The sequence below is a fragment of the Martes martes genome, assembly GCF_963455335.1.
Source record: "Martes martes genome assembly, chromosome: 8".
In the NCBI taxonomy this organism is placed as follows: Eukaryota; Metazoa; Chordata; class Mammalia; order Carnivora; family Mustelidae; genus Martes; species Martes martes.
This window is the reverse complement of record NC_137895.1, coordinates 132431064-132446955: the sequence shown is the minus strand read 5'-3', so window position 1 is coordinate 132446955 and position 15892 is coordinate 132431064. Positions and strand designations below refer to the sequence as shown.

The window sequence follows — 15892 nt, the reverse complement described above, 5'->3', positions numbered from 1 at the left end:
AGTCTTTACCAGACAGTCTCCTGGGAATAGAAGATAGCTAGCTGATGAGAACCACGGGATAGTTCCACCTCAAGATCGTGAGCCAATGGGGTATGTGGGAAACGATGTGAGTCATCTTTAATGCTTTACTTGTACACTTATTTAAACTGGGGTCTTCAGAGATGAGTCACATTAAGAGATGGAAAGATGCAACTTTCTAACTACTTTATACATGGTTACTGCAGCAGTGGTCAAAAAGAACGGCATGATAGAATTAATCAATAAAACAGAAACAACGTAAGACAAAACACAAATGGCTGGAAATCAGGTAAGTGACATACAGGAAAGGCTTGATATACTCCTACTAAACAAAGACAGACAACACAAACAAGAATATAAAGATAAACAGCAAATTAGGAAGAGAAGGAAACATTTGTTGACAAAAGATTGTTACGAAAAAGCTGTGTACATTTATGTAAATATAAGTGCTTTCAATACAAGTTTATAGGTAAAAGCAAAGAAAAGGACTCAAAGACTATTCACCAACCTGAACTAATGGAAAGCCTTCATACTTCACTCAACATACTGCAAAGATTATCTACAGTTCTTATGAGGATATATTCATAAATTATTTCTGTAATAAAACTGAGAAATAGGGGATTTTTAGGGTAAGCCAGAACTATCTTGGTGCACATAAAAGCAAGGAAGTATTCAAGGACGAATAGTGTTGAGTCAGAAGAACACAGAAATCAGTTTAAGGGAGCTCCCACTGGCCAAACAGAGAATAATGTGGGCATTAATGATTGAAACATTAAGAATATAGCAAATTCCATGGGTTCACAGCGAGAAAGCCAAAACAAAAGCTCACTTTCTGCCACTGGAGATAATCAAGAACATCAACTCCTAACTTTGAAAATTGGTAAAAGAATACAATTAAGTATTTATTCTGCCTCTTCAGTAGGAAATACATCGTAGGGTAACTAAAGAGCCCCTGTTGGTGAAGGAGAGAAAACTCTTTTATAAAAGAATATCTGTTGCTAAATGTAAAAGAAATAATGGAATTTGAAAAATTACTACTATACAACCTGTAATGAAATATTTGTTTTTTGGCAAAGATTATTAATGGAAGCTAAAACCATCGAGGGAAAGATTAAAAACAAAGTCACTATCTATCAGAGAGATGTGGACAAAGAGGCGGAAACCACTTTTGTTGTACCTCTCCCATTGTGGCAAACCCATCTAGGCGACTTTCAGGGACTTCAAAGGGTCAGTCCCCTTTTTCTTCTTCTCTTTACTTTTCTCCCCTTCTGAGAGGCAGATATTAAAGACTAGGACATTTGAAAACTACTACATATGTGGGGAAAATTGGAAAGTGATGACTATACATGTTCAGGGAAAGTTTCAGAAAAGGTTCTGAGAAGAAGTTAAGTTTACATTTGTGGCTCATCCTTGCCACAGACACAGCCTACAACAATAAAACAAACAAACAAAACAACAAAAAACAGCAAACTTGGGGAAAAGGGAGAAAGCTCCAGACTTACAGCACTGGATACAAATGTCCAGTTTTCAACAAAAAAAATCACCAGAGATACAAAGAAACAGGAAAGCATGGCTCATTCAAAGGGGGGAAAAAAAAATCAAACTGAATTTTGTCCCTGAAAACTGTCCTGAAAAAGACCAATGGCAGATAAACTAGACAAAAACTTTAAAATAAGTGTCTTAAGATCAAAGAACTAAAGGAAGATGTGGATAAGGTTAAGAAAATCATGTGTGAACAAAATGATAATATGAATAAAGAGACAGAACACATAAAAAATTATGGAACTGAAAAATACAATAAATGAAATTAAATGATCACTAGAGCATTCAAAGGCAGATTTAAGCTGCAGAAGAAACGATCAGCCAACTTGAAGATAGGACAGTGGAAATTATCAAATCTGAGGAAGAGAAAGAAGAAACATTGAAGAAAAGTGAAAAGAGCCTAAGGGACTGTGGAAACCATCAGGCAGATAAACAAATGCATTATGGGAGTCCCAGAAGGAGAGGGAGACTGGAAAGAGAAAATATTTGATAAAATAATGGCTGAAAACTTCCCAAATGTGATTAAGGACATGAATATAAATATCCGAGAAGCTTAAAGATTTCCAAGTAAAATGAACTCAAAGAAACCCACACTGAGACACATCACAGTTAAGCTTTCAAAAGACAGAATCTTAAAAGCAGTAAGAGAAGCAACTTATCATATACAAGGTATCCTCATAAGGTTATAAGCAGATTTCTCATCAGAAACTTTGGGGGCCAGAAGGCAGTCAGCCAACATATTCAAAGCATTAAAAAGAAAAAACTATCAACTAAGAATCCTATATCTATTACAAATGTCTTTTAATAGTGAGGGAAAAATTTAGACAATCCCAGATAAATAAAAGTGGAAGGAGTCTGTTACCACTAGACCTGCCTTGAAAGAAATGTTTAAGGGTGTAGTGTTAAATGAAAGGACATTACTCAGAAATTCAAAGGCATAAAAAGAAATAAAGATGTGATGAGCACTAGTTGTTATATGCAACTCATGAATTATTGAACATTACATCAAAAACTTATGAGGTATTACATGTTGGATAGTTGAATTTAAATTAAAAAAAGAAATTAAAAAAAGATAGCAATACAGGTAAAAACACGGGGAATTATAAAAGCTATTATTACTATAACAATGATTTGTAACTCCACTTCGTCTACATGATTTAAGAGAATAATAGTTTTAAAAAAACAATTATTTGTCTAAAAGCTAGTATTGTTGTAACTTCAGTTTGTAACTCCACATTTTGTTTTCTCCATAATTTAAGAGACTAATACATTTAAAACAATTATTGCTGAGTGGATGGGGCCGCGAGGGATGCGGTGGCTGGGTAATGGACACTGGGGAGGATATGTGTTGTGGTGAGCTCTGTGTAAGACTGATAATCACAGACCTGTACCCCTGAAACAAATAGTACATTATATGTTAATAATAAAAAAATAAAAGATAAAATTATAAAATTATTATTACTTTTAGGTTTCGGGCACAGAATGTATAAAAATGTCATGTGGAAACATCAACAACTGAAAGGGTTGGGGAATGGAGCCGTAAAGGAGCAGAGTTCTCGTATGTTATTGAAGTTAATCCAAATCCAAATTAGAGAGTTTTAACTTTAGGATGTTAAACATAACTCCTTTAACCCCCCCCCCCGCCACAAATAGCTATAGAATATACACAGAAGAAAATAAGTAATTTCAACATTTCACAATAAAACAATCAACCAAAATGGAAAGTAAGATAGTAAACCAGGAAATAAGAGACAAAATGTCTATAAAGTATATAGAAAATAAATACCAAAATGACAGAAGTCCTTCCCTGTCAGTAATTACTTTAAAAGTACATGGTTTAAACACTTAAATCAAAAGACAGAGATTGGCAGAATGGATAAAGACACATGATCCAACTGTATGTTACCTTCAGGAGACTCTCTTTGGATCAAAAGACACCAACACACACTGAAAGTGAAAGGATGGAAAAAAACATTCCAAGCAAAAAGTAACAAAAGGGAGTTGGGGTAGCTATACTACAGCAGACAAAATAGACTACACATCTAAAAAAGGTTACAAGAGACAAAAAAGGGACATTACAGCTTAATAAAATGTTCAATACAGCAAGCAGATATAATAATGGCAAACATGTATGCACCTAATAATAGACTATCAAAATATATGCCACACAAACTGACAGAAGTGAAGGGAGAAATAGTTCTACAATAATAGCTGGAAACGTCAATAACTGGCCCACAGCAAGGGACAGAACAACCACATGGAAGATGAGGACACAGAGGATGGAAACAACACAATAAACCAACCAGATCTGACAGAAAATTACAGAACTCCCTACCCAACTACTACAGCATACACACTTTTTTTTGGTTTTGTTTTAAATATTTTATTTATTTATTTATTTGTCAGAGAGAGAGAGGGGAGAGTACAAGCAGGGGGAGCAGTAGGCAGAGGGAGAAGTAGGCTCCCTGCTGAGCAGGGAGCCCAGACCTGAGCCAAAGGCAGATGCTTGACCGACTGAGCCACCCAGGTGCCCCCAGCATACACATTCCTCTCAAGTGCATGTGAAACATTTTCTATTACATGTTACATGACAAACTGAGTCTCAACAGATTTTTAAGAGACAGATTTCTTACAAAGTATCTTCTCTGAACATGACAGGATAAAGTCAGAGGTCAGTCAACAGAAATAAAACTGGAAAATTCGTAAATTTCTGGAAATTAAAAACACACCCTTAAAACTCTTCCCTTAAACCAAAAGTAATTCGAGATGGGCTAAGGACTTAAGCATAAAAAATCAAAAACATAAAAGTTGCAAAAGAAAATGTGGGTAACCAAAAATCTTTCATTCAGCATGTGGAAAATTCTTTACCTAGGACACAGAAGTGAGATAAAGGGAAAGACTGATTAAATTTTTAAAAATGCTATATGAAAAGTATCTATAACACATATAATAAACTGGCCAATTAATTTCCTTTACTTAGGAAGAATGTGCATGGATACAGCAAAGAGAAAAATGGGCATTAGATGAACAGTTTAGAGAGAAAGAAATAAAATGCCCAACAGAAAGAAAAGAAAGACACTCAATCAAAATTAAAGAAATGCAAATCAAAACAACGGAAAACTCGATCCAACCAGAAAAAAAAAATAAATTAACAATTCAAAATACCACGTGCTGTGCGGGGCTGGGAAAGCCAAGTGCAAACTGAGGGAGCCCATCAGGAGCCACCAAGACATAAGATGCTTATGTGTGCTTTTAAGATGATGGGATGTTAAAATGTCTTACTGCAATGACCATTTAATGACCTTAATGTTACCACAGACAGCTTGCAATAATTTAAAGAGGATACGACTGGCCAGGCTGCCAAGCGCAAAGCCCAGACAGTCAATGTAGCAGAAGTAGAGATAGAGAGGAGAGGCAGATTATTGTCCCAGAAAAAGCGCAGAGCCGCCTCACCGCTTTGCCCTTTATCAGTAAGATCAGGACGAGCTTTAGCCGATGGGTCTGGTGTTATTTATCTTTCCCTCTCCCTTTATCCGCACCTCCCCCTCAATCCCTAGTCTATCATCTCCTAGTAAAAAGATCTTACAAACTACTACTACTAAGTTTATTCATGTGTAAAAGGTGGGTGAGTGCTTTTTTGGAGCTATTTTTAGGGATTAAATGAGATAGTGCATGTAGCCTGTGGCCCATGCTAAGCATTCAATAATAATATCTGCTACTTGGATGCTGAACCATCCTATTCTGCAATATTTTATTCTCATGCTTGAATAGTTCTACTATATATATTTTTTCTCTCTGTATGCCTTTTACTAAAACGTGTCTTGACTTTCTTAGAAAAAAAGGCAAGATATTTTGGACCAAATGTTAATACACTTAGTCCACTGCTGTTCCACGGGTGTTCCCTGCTACAGTAAAGAATCAGCAGGGAACGGACGTTATCGCACTGAGCACGAGAGCGGTGTCCTCACTTAGCAAACGTGATGCTTGCCAAGGCCTCTGACCACCAGCAACCACTGCTGTGACGGTTTGTTTTCTAGTGGTTCTTGATGACCCATAACGAACTTGGGACAAACACTGATTAGAGCCCTCAAAATGACGTACCTAAAAGCAGAGCATCTTGGTTTTTACAAAAGGGAAAAAAAGATGTGCTTTCCATGAATGTACGTCTGCTCGTTCTGCACAGACATCTCTAAGAAGACATCAAAATACGGACCAGACTGACTAGGAAATGCTACCTCCAACTCTACCTGAGAATGTAACAGCTGGATTGCCTTGGAACAAAGACAAGAAAAGAAATGGGCGAAAAAGGACTCTTTCTCACAAAACCATTTCTTGTCAAATAATATCTCGTCAAAACTTTGAGTTATTCCTGCTGTGATCTTTCCACATTTTCTTTCTCTCCCCTTTCATCTGACCCCTCCTTTGATCCCTCCCCCTTTGTCCTATTTACTTAGACTTCATTTGCCATCAGTCACATAAATCGTCTCCCCTGTGTGCACCTCAAGACAAGAAGCATGTCTTTCTCTTCAGTTGCTGAATTTCCTGCCCAGCACCTCACAGAAAATCTACTAGGAGGTGCTGGAAGAGGTTTTGAAATAAGCAAAGAAAATATTATCTACATGGCAACATCCTGCCAAGAGCCCTGGGTCAGCAGTCAGAAGGCTTGGACGCCAGTGTCAGTAACGCCATCTGCTGGGTCTGTAGCTTCAGACAGAAGCATGTCAGTATCCGGGTCCTCTTCTATAAAATAGTATCTTTTATTTTCTCTGCTACTCCTTATGGTTTTACAGACTGAGAGGCTGAAAGTAAAGGTCGTTGTTTATGCTCATTTAAAGCACCACGATTACTTCTCTTGATCAGTATTATTTGCCATCCAAACCTTCTGAATTTAAGCAGGGATAGTACAGTTATGCTATTAGGAGAGGCAGATTTCATTAATGCATTTATTTGCTTTTTCTTAAAATAAGCACAAAGCCATAAACAGCTTGCCATTACAAATACACATAATGCTTATGTTCGGAAACAGAAATGACCTGTGTTCACTGCACCATTTCCCAACTTTAATTACGACTTAGATAGAAAGTGTTTGAGTATTTCTTACCAGGTTCTGGAAGGTCTAATTTTGCACGCTTTAGTTCCACCATAGAAATCTGAAGTTGCTCTATTACAAAGTCATCTTCGAAGAAAAAATCCTTTGCCAGGGTCTCCTGAAGAAATTCTACAAGTTCTTCCATAGACAATTTCATTAGATGTTCTAAGAACAAATCAGAGAAATACAAATGCTGGGTTAACAGTTACTCAGGTTGAGAAGGTAACATATTCTATTCTGGTGCAGTATTTTTTAAAAGGGGCACAGCATACAACTCACACATAGCACTGTGACCATCACTGACACTCAGTAAGATAAAGTATTTTATGATACTCAAGCAGTCATATCTATTCTTCAGGAAGACGGGGAGAAGTGATTACTGCTAAGTACCTTCTCATGGGTTTATTTAAGAATGTCACACCTTAGACATTAATATTAACCCAGAGCAAGTACTTCTTAGAGACACAGGCCACCCAGATTGACATGAGGGCTTTCTGTTTTATTGTTATGGAGCTCCACCTCCCATAGACACACCTATTTCAAGTCTTTGTAATTACAGTTTCAGAATTTCTAAAAATCTGGATTACTAACCTTCTTTGTATTCCTATATATGAAATTAGTTTTATGCTAAAAAATTCAGATTATGGTGCCTCGCCTGAGTGGCCCAGTCGGTTAAATGTCAGCCTTCGGCTCAGGTCATGATCCCAGGGTCCTGGGATCCAGCCCCGCATCGGGCTCTCTGCTCAGGTGAGAGCCTGCTTCTCTCTCTCCCTCTCCCTGCCACCCTGCCTACTTGTGCTATCTCTCTGTCAAATAAATAAATAAAATCTTTTAAAAATAAAAAAGAAAATTTTTAAAAATAAAATAAAATAACTCAGATTACAGATACAAAGTAGAAAGCAAAAATCAGCTATGACCCCACTAGCCACTGTCCTATAAGCAGATGTGTATGGACACGTATCAATTTAAAAAACTGATCACACTTTGAGTCCATCGGATATGCTATAATGTACTATAATTCACTTAATCAGTTTTCTAATACTGGACATTTAGGTTATTACTAATTTTTTTTTTTTTACTACTTAAAACTAGTAGTGTGTGATAAACCTGCTGTAACAATGTCTCTAAATGTTGATAAAACAATCAGGAAAAAAGAAAAGAACAAAATCTTAGGAGCTTTAGCTAAACTCTTGGTTAAGGTGCCCAGAAAGTTTATGAAGCTTCACAGAGCGGTGAAGAAAGTTCATATAAGTAAGTCCTTGAGCTTTTGTCTTCCTGAGAAAAAAAAATGACATTATTTAGTCTGATGATATGATGGGATCTAAAGTAGCTATTAGGCTTTAAGTTTATTTGCAAAGGGTGAAGAAACTTTCCAGTTGCCAAAATTAATCAAGACTCATAAATAAAACAGAATTTCAGACGGAGAACAGACCTATGGAGAAATACATCATGTTTCCACTTTCTCGCTGTTTAGTGAACATTAAACGAATATGCATATATCTTAATAAAAAGTATACTTTTGTTCCACATCTTGGTCAGTTCATAATCCAGAAGGAGAGGAAAGATAGGGAGAGAAGGAAAGGCAGGAGAGGGAAGAGAAGAGGAGGAGGTGGGGAGGTCAGGTGGGAGAGAGACAGAGGTTGACTGCGGTTTTCCGACAGACCGTGAGCCTTGGGAGACAGCTGTCCCAGTGCTGTGGTTTGTGCGCTGGAGGAGTGAGGAGTGGGTGTAAGGCAAATGAACCAAAGCACTTCTGAATCCTTATCTTTCCGAATAAGCAATACAAACTTGATTTTAAAGGGAGTTTTCATTTCTCTCTAAAGTTTGGATAATCCAAAGGCCTGCTTTTCAAGTAAGCAATCAAACAATTTTACATTAAAATACGAAACATGTACTTAGAACAACGTCAAGCACAGCAGGGAAGAAAATACACACAAAAATGTGACCCCGAGTACTCAATTAGCTTATAATTTCAGTTGGGCAGCTGAACAGAAGAATCATTCAAGAATAACCTAAGGGAGGAGAATGATCAATGAATGTGAAACCACATTGTAAGACCTAGACTCCAAGTGCTCCTTGAAGTTCTAAAGCTTTCGATGATTCTCTTCTCTGCAGAGTTACAAGAGGAGTACTAGGAGGAGTTGTAATTTTAAAGACTGAACTGAGACTTTAAGATGAGTAAGGCTCTTCACATTCAAGAAGAAAACTCTCATTTCTTGATTTTTAAAGTAAGGCACTGCATGCCCAATGTACAGGGCCCTTGAAATGCTGCAGTTGACCATTGCATTTAGGCAACAAGTGACTGTACTTGCCCCAGAGGCCATCTTGCAGTTAAGCAGAGAGACGAGCAGGAGGTGTACCCTTTGGTCTACAGCTTGGAGCTGGGTGCTTTTTGCCTGGATGGAGGAAACAATGATGGGGAAATGTCTCCACTAGACTTTTTAACTAAGGGCCTGGTTCCTTTGGTCTCTCAGTTCTCTGATTACAAACCAGAGATTGAGACTGATGAAAAGCAGTATTAAGAGTATGAAAACAAATACTTAGTAAGAATAATATTATTAGTGAAACCAACACATTGCATTCTACTGCTTAAGTGGGAAAATTAAACTGAAATAGGAAAAAAAAATCAAAGACCTCTGCAATATAATGAATGAGCTTCTAGCCAGGAGAAAGGACTGATGGAAGCCGATTACCAACTGGACATGATTTCTTCACTTTCAAGAATTTTTTAAATCCACCACTAAAAGAAAATGAATCTGAAGTTGGGTGAGGAATGAGAAATCAGAGTTAAATCAAGCCTTGATCTTTGTGAAATCTTTATACTTAAACATTTTCTTACTTTTGTGTAATTTTAAGATTGTGTAAGACATAGCGGTAAGAACTCGTTCTCCTTCAAAGATGTAGATATCCCATATTCTGAGGTTTAGTGTAAAGGGAGTCTATAATTAAAAACAAAACAAGATAAGATTAACAGCTCACTCTTGCCTGGTATTTATAATTTTATGATTGGGTTTTGTAAAGAAATACTCACACGATCAAGGAAACATTGAAAAAACCATTTCATTGTGTAAAAACTTGTGTAGATTTCTTGAGAATCCTGAAAAAAACAAAGGCTTCAAATTTCTGGATTGCAGCAAACAAAATATGACAATCTAATACCAAAAGCTAGGAAAGCTGTTGGAGGCAGCTGTCAAAGCTAAGCACAAAACCGTTTCATTTCAAATCTTTTACATGCTGGAGTATTTCTAGTTTTTTCTTCTTCCTCCTTCTCTTTCTCCCTCAATCTCACTTTTGGAAATCACCTTAATAATAAATCCTTCTCCTACAGGATTGTAATACACTTTGATTCTCTGTATTTTACAGTGAAGCATCTGTGCTTCACTAAATTATCATGTTTTATAGTAGAGCACGTGTATGGTTCACTAAGGACGAGTCTGTATGACCCTTAAAGTATTTTTGGTGCAATAAAAAGGCCTCCAAAATTACTGAGAAATCATATGTCTTTAAAAGCTGCACCATTTGTATATGTCATCTGCAAAGAAATGGTTTCGTTTTATGAGTGAGGGCTGTGATGGTTCATCAATACTAAATTCCACAAATCTCATGCTCTTCAAACACCTGGGAATTACAACTGCATAGTAAATGAAATGGGTAACACTGCAAATCAATAAAGTAATTGGGACCAAAGACTGCACTCAATTCTTCTAGCTTTGTTCTTGATGTAAGTGGGTACAAGTCAATGTCACATCTACCTACCAAGTGTTGCTTAAGCTTCGACAGAAATTTATTCAGTATTTTTTCATGATGTTCTTGAAACCTCAAGAGTTTAGGAAAACCTTGAACAAAAAAGCCTAGAATATAAACATAAAAACAGTATTTCATAAACAATAGCAACAAAAACCCCTCTTTCAAAACGCAACACATTTCTTTCATTTTTCACTGTCAGTAACAACAAAAATCCAGTAGTTACTAAGATACTTGTCCTCCTCACCAAGGAATTGATTGTGTATGAGCTCTGGGTAATAAAATTTGCAATCTAGTACTTGTATGCTAAAGATCTCCTTCAACCTTATAAAAATATAAAAGAGAACAGACTATTTCTGAATCAAAAGGGAAACTGAGAAACCAAGAAAAAAAATGAAAACTGAAGCCATTTATGTGTTCTCTTCAAGTATCTTAAAGCATATCTTAAATGCGCAAAATTTTTTAGGTTATTCTAATCTTGAGGACTTATTTTGTTTTATTGTCAATATGCTATGTAACAAATATTTTATTGCTTTTTTTCAGGTTTACTCTAAAAGCTTCATTAGTATCATGTCTCCAAAGTTTTTATCACTTTTTAATCCCTTCTGTGATATTCAGCTAAGACATAATGACACTAATGACTAATGTTATATCAGAAACTGGAGTTTATCCCATCTCCTTATACAAGAGATCTCTAAGATCTCTAGGAAGTAACTAGTTGTAAATGGTTAAGTTAGTACCGATTTTGTGTATTTTGTGGACCTTTACGTCTATTCTTACTTACGAGTTTCCTTTCAGAGAGTCTACATGATCCATTAAAAAGGTCATACACTCAACAGATTGATCATTTCTCCACATTAGTTTTCCTCACCGTGGGTTTTATGTAGCTTTGACAGATGTTAAGAGCTGTCCTGTGTTTTTTAAAAAGCATCTAGGGAAGTGCTGTGTGTTCCACAAACCCTTCCGGTATGTTCATGACACGTAAGGGCTTCTCAATCTTTCTAACGTGCTTTCTAAAGAAACTTCGTTGGTTTGCTTGATTCACTCCTTCTGCCAGACTGATTTGATCTGGGAATCCCATTTTTTCTCCCCACAGAACATCGCTTCCTAAACAGTGAAACTGTGTTCTTCCAAGAACCAAGAAACATCCTTTATGTGTAAAAATTTCCAGAGAGAGAGATTCTATTTCTCCCATAGTAACATTTTCTGATGTCATAAAAAAAAATATGCACGTACGTATCTATCTGTGCCACTTTCGTGGTCAGTTTGATAGGAATGGGAATTAGAAGGATTTCAAGAAAAAGTCTCATTGTGAAAAAGGCAATGCCCTCAGTAATAAACACTAGCTCAAGGAGAGCTAACATTACTTCACTTGTTAGCGATATCCCAGGCTTGATATTTTAAAATCTCATTTTCTTTAGCCCTCACTTTATTCTGTACGTTTCTAAGTGACATCACTTAGAAATGCATCACTTAGGACGCAAAGAACTGAGGCAAGCCTCGGTGAGAAAACTCCATAGGCAGACCTACAAACAAACATCTCTAAATAAAAATGTCACCAAAATAGTGACCTAAGCTGCACTGTGAATGCAAATATTAGGATAGTAAAATTACTATTACTTTCTGGATTAGACTGGTGACCAATGCCGAACATAAGCTATCAGGTGTGTTCAAAAGAAATGACGTTCCCAGACTTGGGCGGTTTCCACGTCATTACACACTACTGAAACTGCAACATCCCTCTGCACTTCCCACACAGACCCACAACACCATTCATTCCACGGTGAAGCAAAATAAAGGTGGGTGAGGGGAAGTTATTTTTCTTCAAGATGCCTTTTCAAATGATACTGTCGGATGGCAGTTCGATACAGTGCGTCTTACCTTTGGAGTCTCTTGATGGGATGCAAAGTGTCCAGAAACAGTTATCAGTAGCAGTATTCATTTAAAAAATATTCACAAGGAAAAGTGAGGGAGATGGCGAAATGCGTGTGTGAGCACGCACACACACACACACAAACACACACACACAATACCACCACAGAAACCACATGGTAAGAATGTGGAAATTAATAAACTACAGTCATAATTTTGAAAATGTTAAAATATCACTATAAACATGTGGCAGGCTCCTCACCACCTAAGGCTTACGTACAAATGGAACTTAGATGATCCATTCTTCAAGTGATTTGTGTTAAAAGTTTGTTTTTAACTTGGTATTATCACATGGATGGCACCGGGAAAATAACTTTGCATTAAATGGGCAAATGCCACTTTTATTTCCCGAGGAAGATGCAATCCAAATTCTAAAGCTTCTGGTATAAGCTTGGCAGATGTAAGGGAAAGGTTATTAAAAACAGTCTAACTTGAAAACCAAAAACTCATGCAAGTTTTGAGATATTAAATAATGAAGAACCCACGACATGTTAGCAGCAGCATTTTATCGTAAAATGGAATCAATTTTATGGCTAGAAGAACCCAAACACGCATTTCACTGAAATGATCACTGCATGACGGTCTAAAAGTCTTAGTCAACAGCATCTTTTATTTCTCCAGGTAATAGAGCTTTCCTAAATTCCTCCAAACCTACATTAGTTTATTCTGACTGGGGGCAAGTAAGGAAGGATTTCAAAATGCCAACAGTGTGCCTTGAGGTAAGCACAAAGGAATATAAATGTGAACAGAAAAGTGCAGCCAAGTTCAATAACGGCGGAAGTAAGAAGTGATTCACAAACACTGACTGACTGAACGGCCCCAGACATCATGTTTCTGTGCTTTACCCTACCACGCATCTTCCAAAGTTTGATTCTGCTTTAATAACCTTTTTCTCCCTTCCTTGTTTACTGCTTTTGGTAAACTACAGGGCTTTCTTACCATGCATGGCATGTTTGGGGCCTGAGAATAGTTTGACCAGGGCCCAGAAGGCATCTTCTTCGTTCATATACATAAGGAGCAAAGCTGTGATCTGGCTCATCCCCTGACAGTATCCAACTTCCTGAAGATAAATGAGAACAAAGAAACTGGGGATTTTAAGATCCAATTACATGCATACACACATGCAAAAACCTGCCCACCAAAACAGCCAGAAAATGCCTGAACAATTAAATAACGGACAAGTCTACAGATAAAGACTACAGTTTCTACAACATTGAGCTATATCTCATTGAGCTATACATCAAAAATAAATGTAGAACTGTGGACCAAGTGTCAAGCTACATGTATTTTTGTTGTCCCCTATTCAATACCATTATACCTTCTGTAAAGAGGGCAAATAGTTTATTTTTCCTTTGTATATATTATTCTCAGTTCAATATTCCCCCTTTGTTCAAATGCTGGCAAGTTTCTCTCCTGCTACAGCTCCCAAGTTGCTGTCTTGTCACCTCTGGATTTCCCAGCCCTTGGAGAGACACATTTTGGGATACCCAACCAGTCCATGTCCCTTCTCTGAGAACTGCCTACTCTCCCCATAGTCCCTGCTTGTAATGTGGCCTCAGAGTTTCTTGTTTGTGCCATATGAACCGAAGCTGATGGAGCAGAAGAGGTCACTTGACCCCAGGGGAACAGTTAATTGGGCACTGCTAATCACATACTCTCTCCAGGACAGCGGTAATCAGATGGTGAGACGGCATTTAAACAGAATGGTCATGTTGAGTCTGTGGGTGCAATTTCAGCCATGAGAAAACCGAAAAGTAGGCAAAGAAAGCAATCTGGAGAGAGAAACAGTGGAACAAGCAGTTTACGGAGATAATCAGTTACCATGTGGCCCCAGAATAGAAGAGCTACAGAGTGTGTGTAGTACTACTTTCTCAGCGAAGGCTTCTCACTTTCCAGCTCCAAGTCCCATGAGGCCCAACTACTGCTTCCTTTCTATGAAAAGGCCTTTAATAATTCTTTTCTAACTTGCCCTAATTTGAAATTTCTTATAACTTAGAGGTTTTAATAGAAATTACACACCCAAGGTTCAAGGTTGTCCTCCATAGAACCTACTCAATAAGCATTTAACATCCGCATTAGGTACAACACTAATTCGTCTCTCCCCAAATTATCATCTCCGCCTGAATAATAGATATGTTAAGGACGACATGTTCTATTAGCAAAACGTTTACTTTTAGCCTACTCCGAGGGTTAGCAAGTAGGTACACAAGGTCTCCTCTTTGGCCCTCGCTGGGTAAACAAAACGTGACCTTGAAACGCAAACTCCCGGCGGGTGATGAAGAGTGAGCAAGGGTCAAGCAAAAATTTATCTGCCCAATGACTTCTTAAAAACTTCTAGCCCTCCTCACTCTCCTGACAACTGTGTAAAATAAAAACAAGGTAACAACACCACAACAGAATCATTCAGAGAAAGCAGGAAAATGAGAGCTTCACTGGTCTACAGTGGTTTCTCCCGCTTCTAAATCAGCTCTGTTCTGAGATCCCAAGGTCACCAGAGAAGCCTTGAAAAGATCCACAGAGGCAGGGGTGCCCAGAGAGTTCCCCTAGCTCCTCGGAATACCCAAAAAGACCTGAGTGGCTGTGCTCCGACTTACCGTGTTATAAATAGAGTACGCAGCGAGAACATGGAACAGTGACTGTTGCCTAGAGAAAACAGAGTTCATGTTGAATACATTTTGGTTATTTCACATAGTTTTAAAATCACAAACTTAAAAAAATCAAGTCTGCCAGAAAACAGATAATCCAGACAATAGTACTACTGTAATAAAGAAATGATCCCAAGCTCAAATGTACACAACACTCTGTACAGTCTAAATTTAAGATTTATTTAGATTTATATTAGATTTAGATGACATTCTTTTTTTTTTTTTAAAGGGGGTGGAGGAGCAGAGGGAGAGAGAGAATCTCAAGCAGGTGCCATGCCCAACATGGAGCCCTGTGAGGGGCTCGACCTCATGACCCTGAGATCATGATCTGAGCCAAAATCAAGAGTCAGACTGAAGCTTAACCGACTGAGCCACCCAGGTACCCCTGACATTCATTCTGATACAATTTATACCAAAAAACCATAAACGGCTTCACAGTCTCTTCAATTTGTTACCCTCCTTCCAGTGAAGGAGGGCAACCACCCTCACTGAAATCATCCTCATGGGAGCAGGCAGCCTGACAGAACTGGGGAGGCCCTGGGAAGCCTCAGTTACAGTGGCGGCTAGGCACGAGGGCTGCGGCATCCCCTGGGAGGCTATGTATGCTCTCAATGAGCCATAGTAGTGCTCTCTCCTACAGCCAGGATGCTAGGGTCCAAGATTCAAGGGGCAGAAACGAGGATGACTCTATCCACTACTATCTCTAGTGGTCCACTAGCAAAATGCTCACTTCTCGTCCCAACAGCCTTAAGCTTTGCTGGTCTAGGACTCCTAGTTCCAAAAGGAGAAATGCTTCCACCAGGAAACACAGTGATTCCACTGAACTGAAGCCGAGATTGCCACCCAACCACTTGGAGCTCCTTGTGCCTCCAAATCAACGAGCAAAGAAGGAGGTGACCATACCAGCTGGAACAAATGAGCC

At 38.1% G+C, this 15892-nt stretch overlaps 1 protein-coding gene across 2 annotated transcripts in view; it reads right to left on the bottom strand.

The window, feature by feature from the left end:
- USP6NL (USP6 N-terminal like) overlaps positions 1-15892 on the bottom strand; it is a gene marked incomplete at its 5' end in the record, with an annotated part of 165867 nt that overhangs the window by 15481 nt on the left and 134494 nt on the right. For both annotated transcript variants that reach the window (XM_080810661.1, XM_080810662.1), the window contains 6 exons: positions 6662-6814; positions 9489-9588; positions 9681-9746; positions 10406-10500; positions 13265-13385; positions 14920-14968. In XM_080810661.1, coding sequence (XP_080666787.1) covers positions 6662-6814; positions 9489-9588; positions 9681-9746; positions 10406-10500; positions 13265-13385; positions 14920-14968 — 584 coding nt within the window. The remainder of the gene's footprint in view (positions 1-6661; positions 6815-9488; positions 9589-9680; positions 9747-10405; positions 10501-13264; positions 13386-14919; positions 14969-15892) is intronic.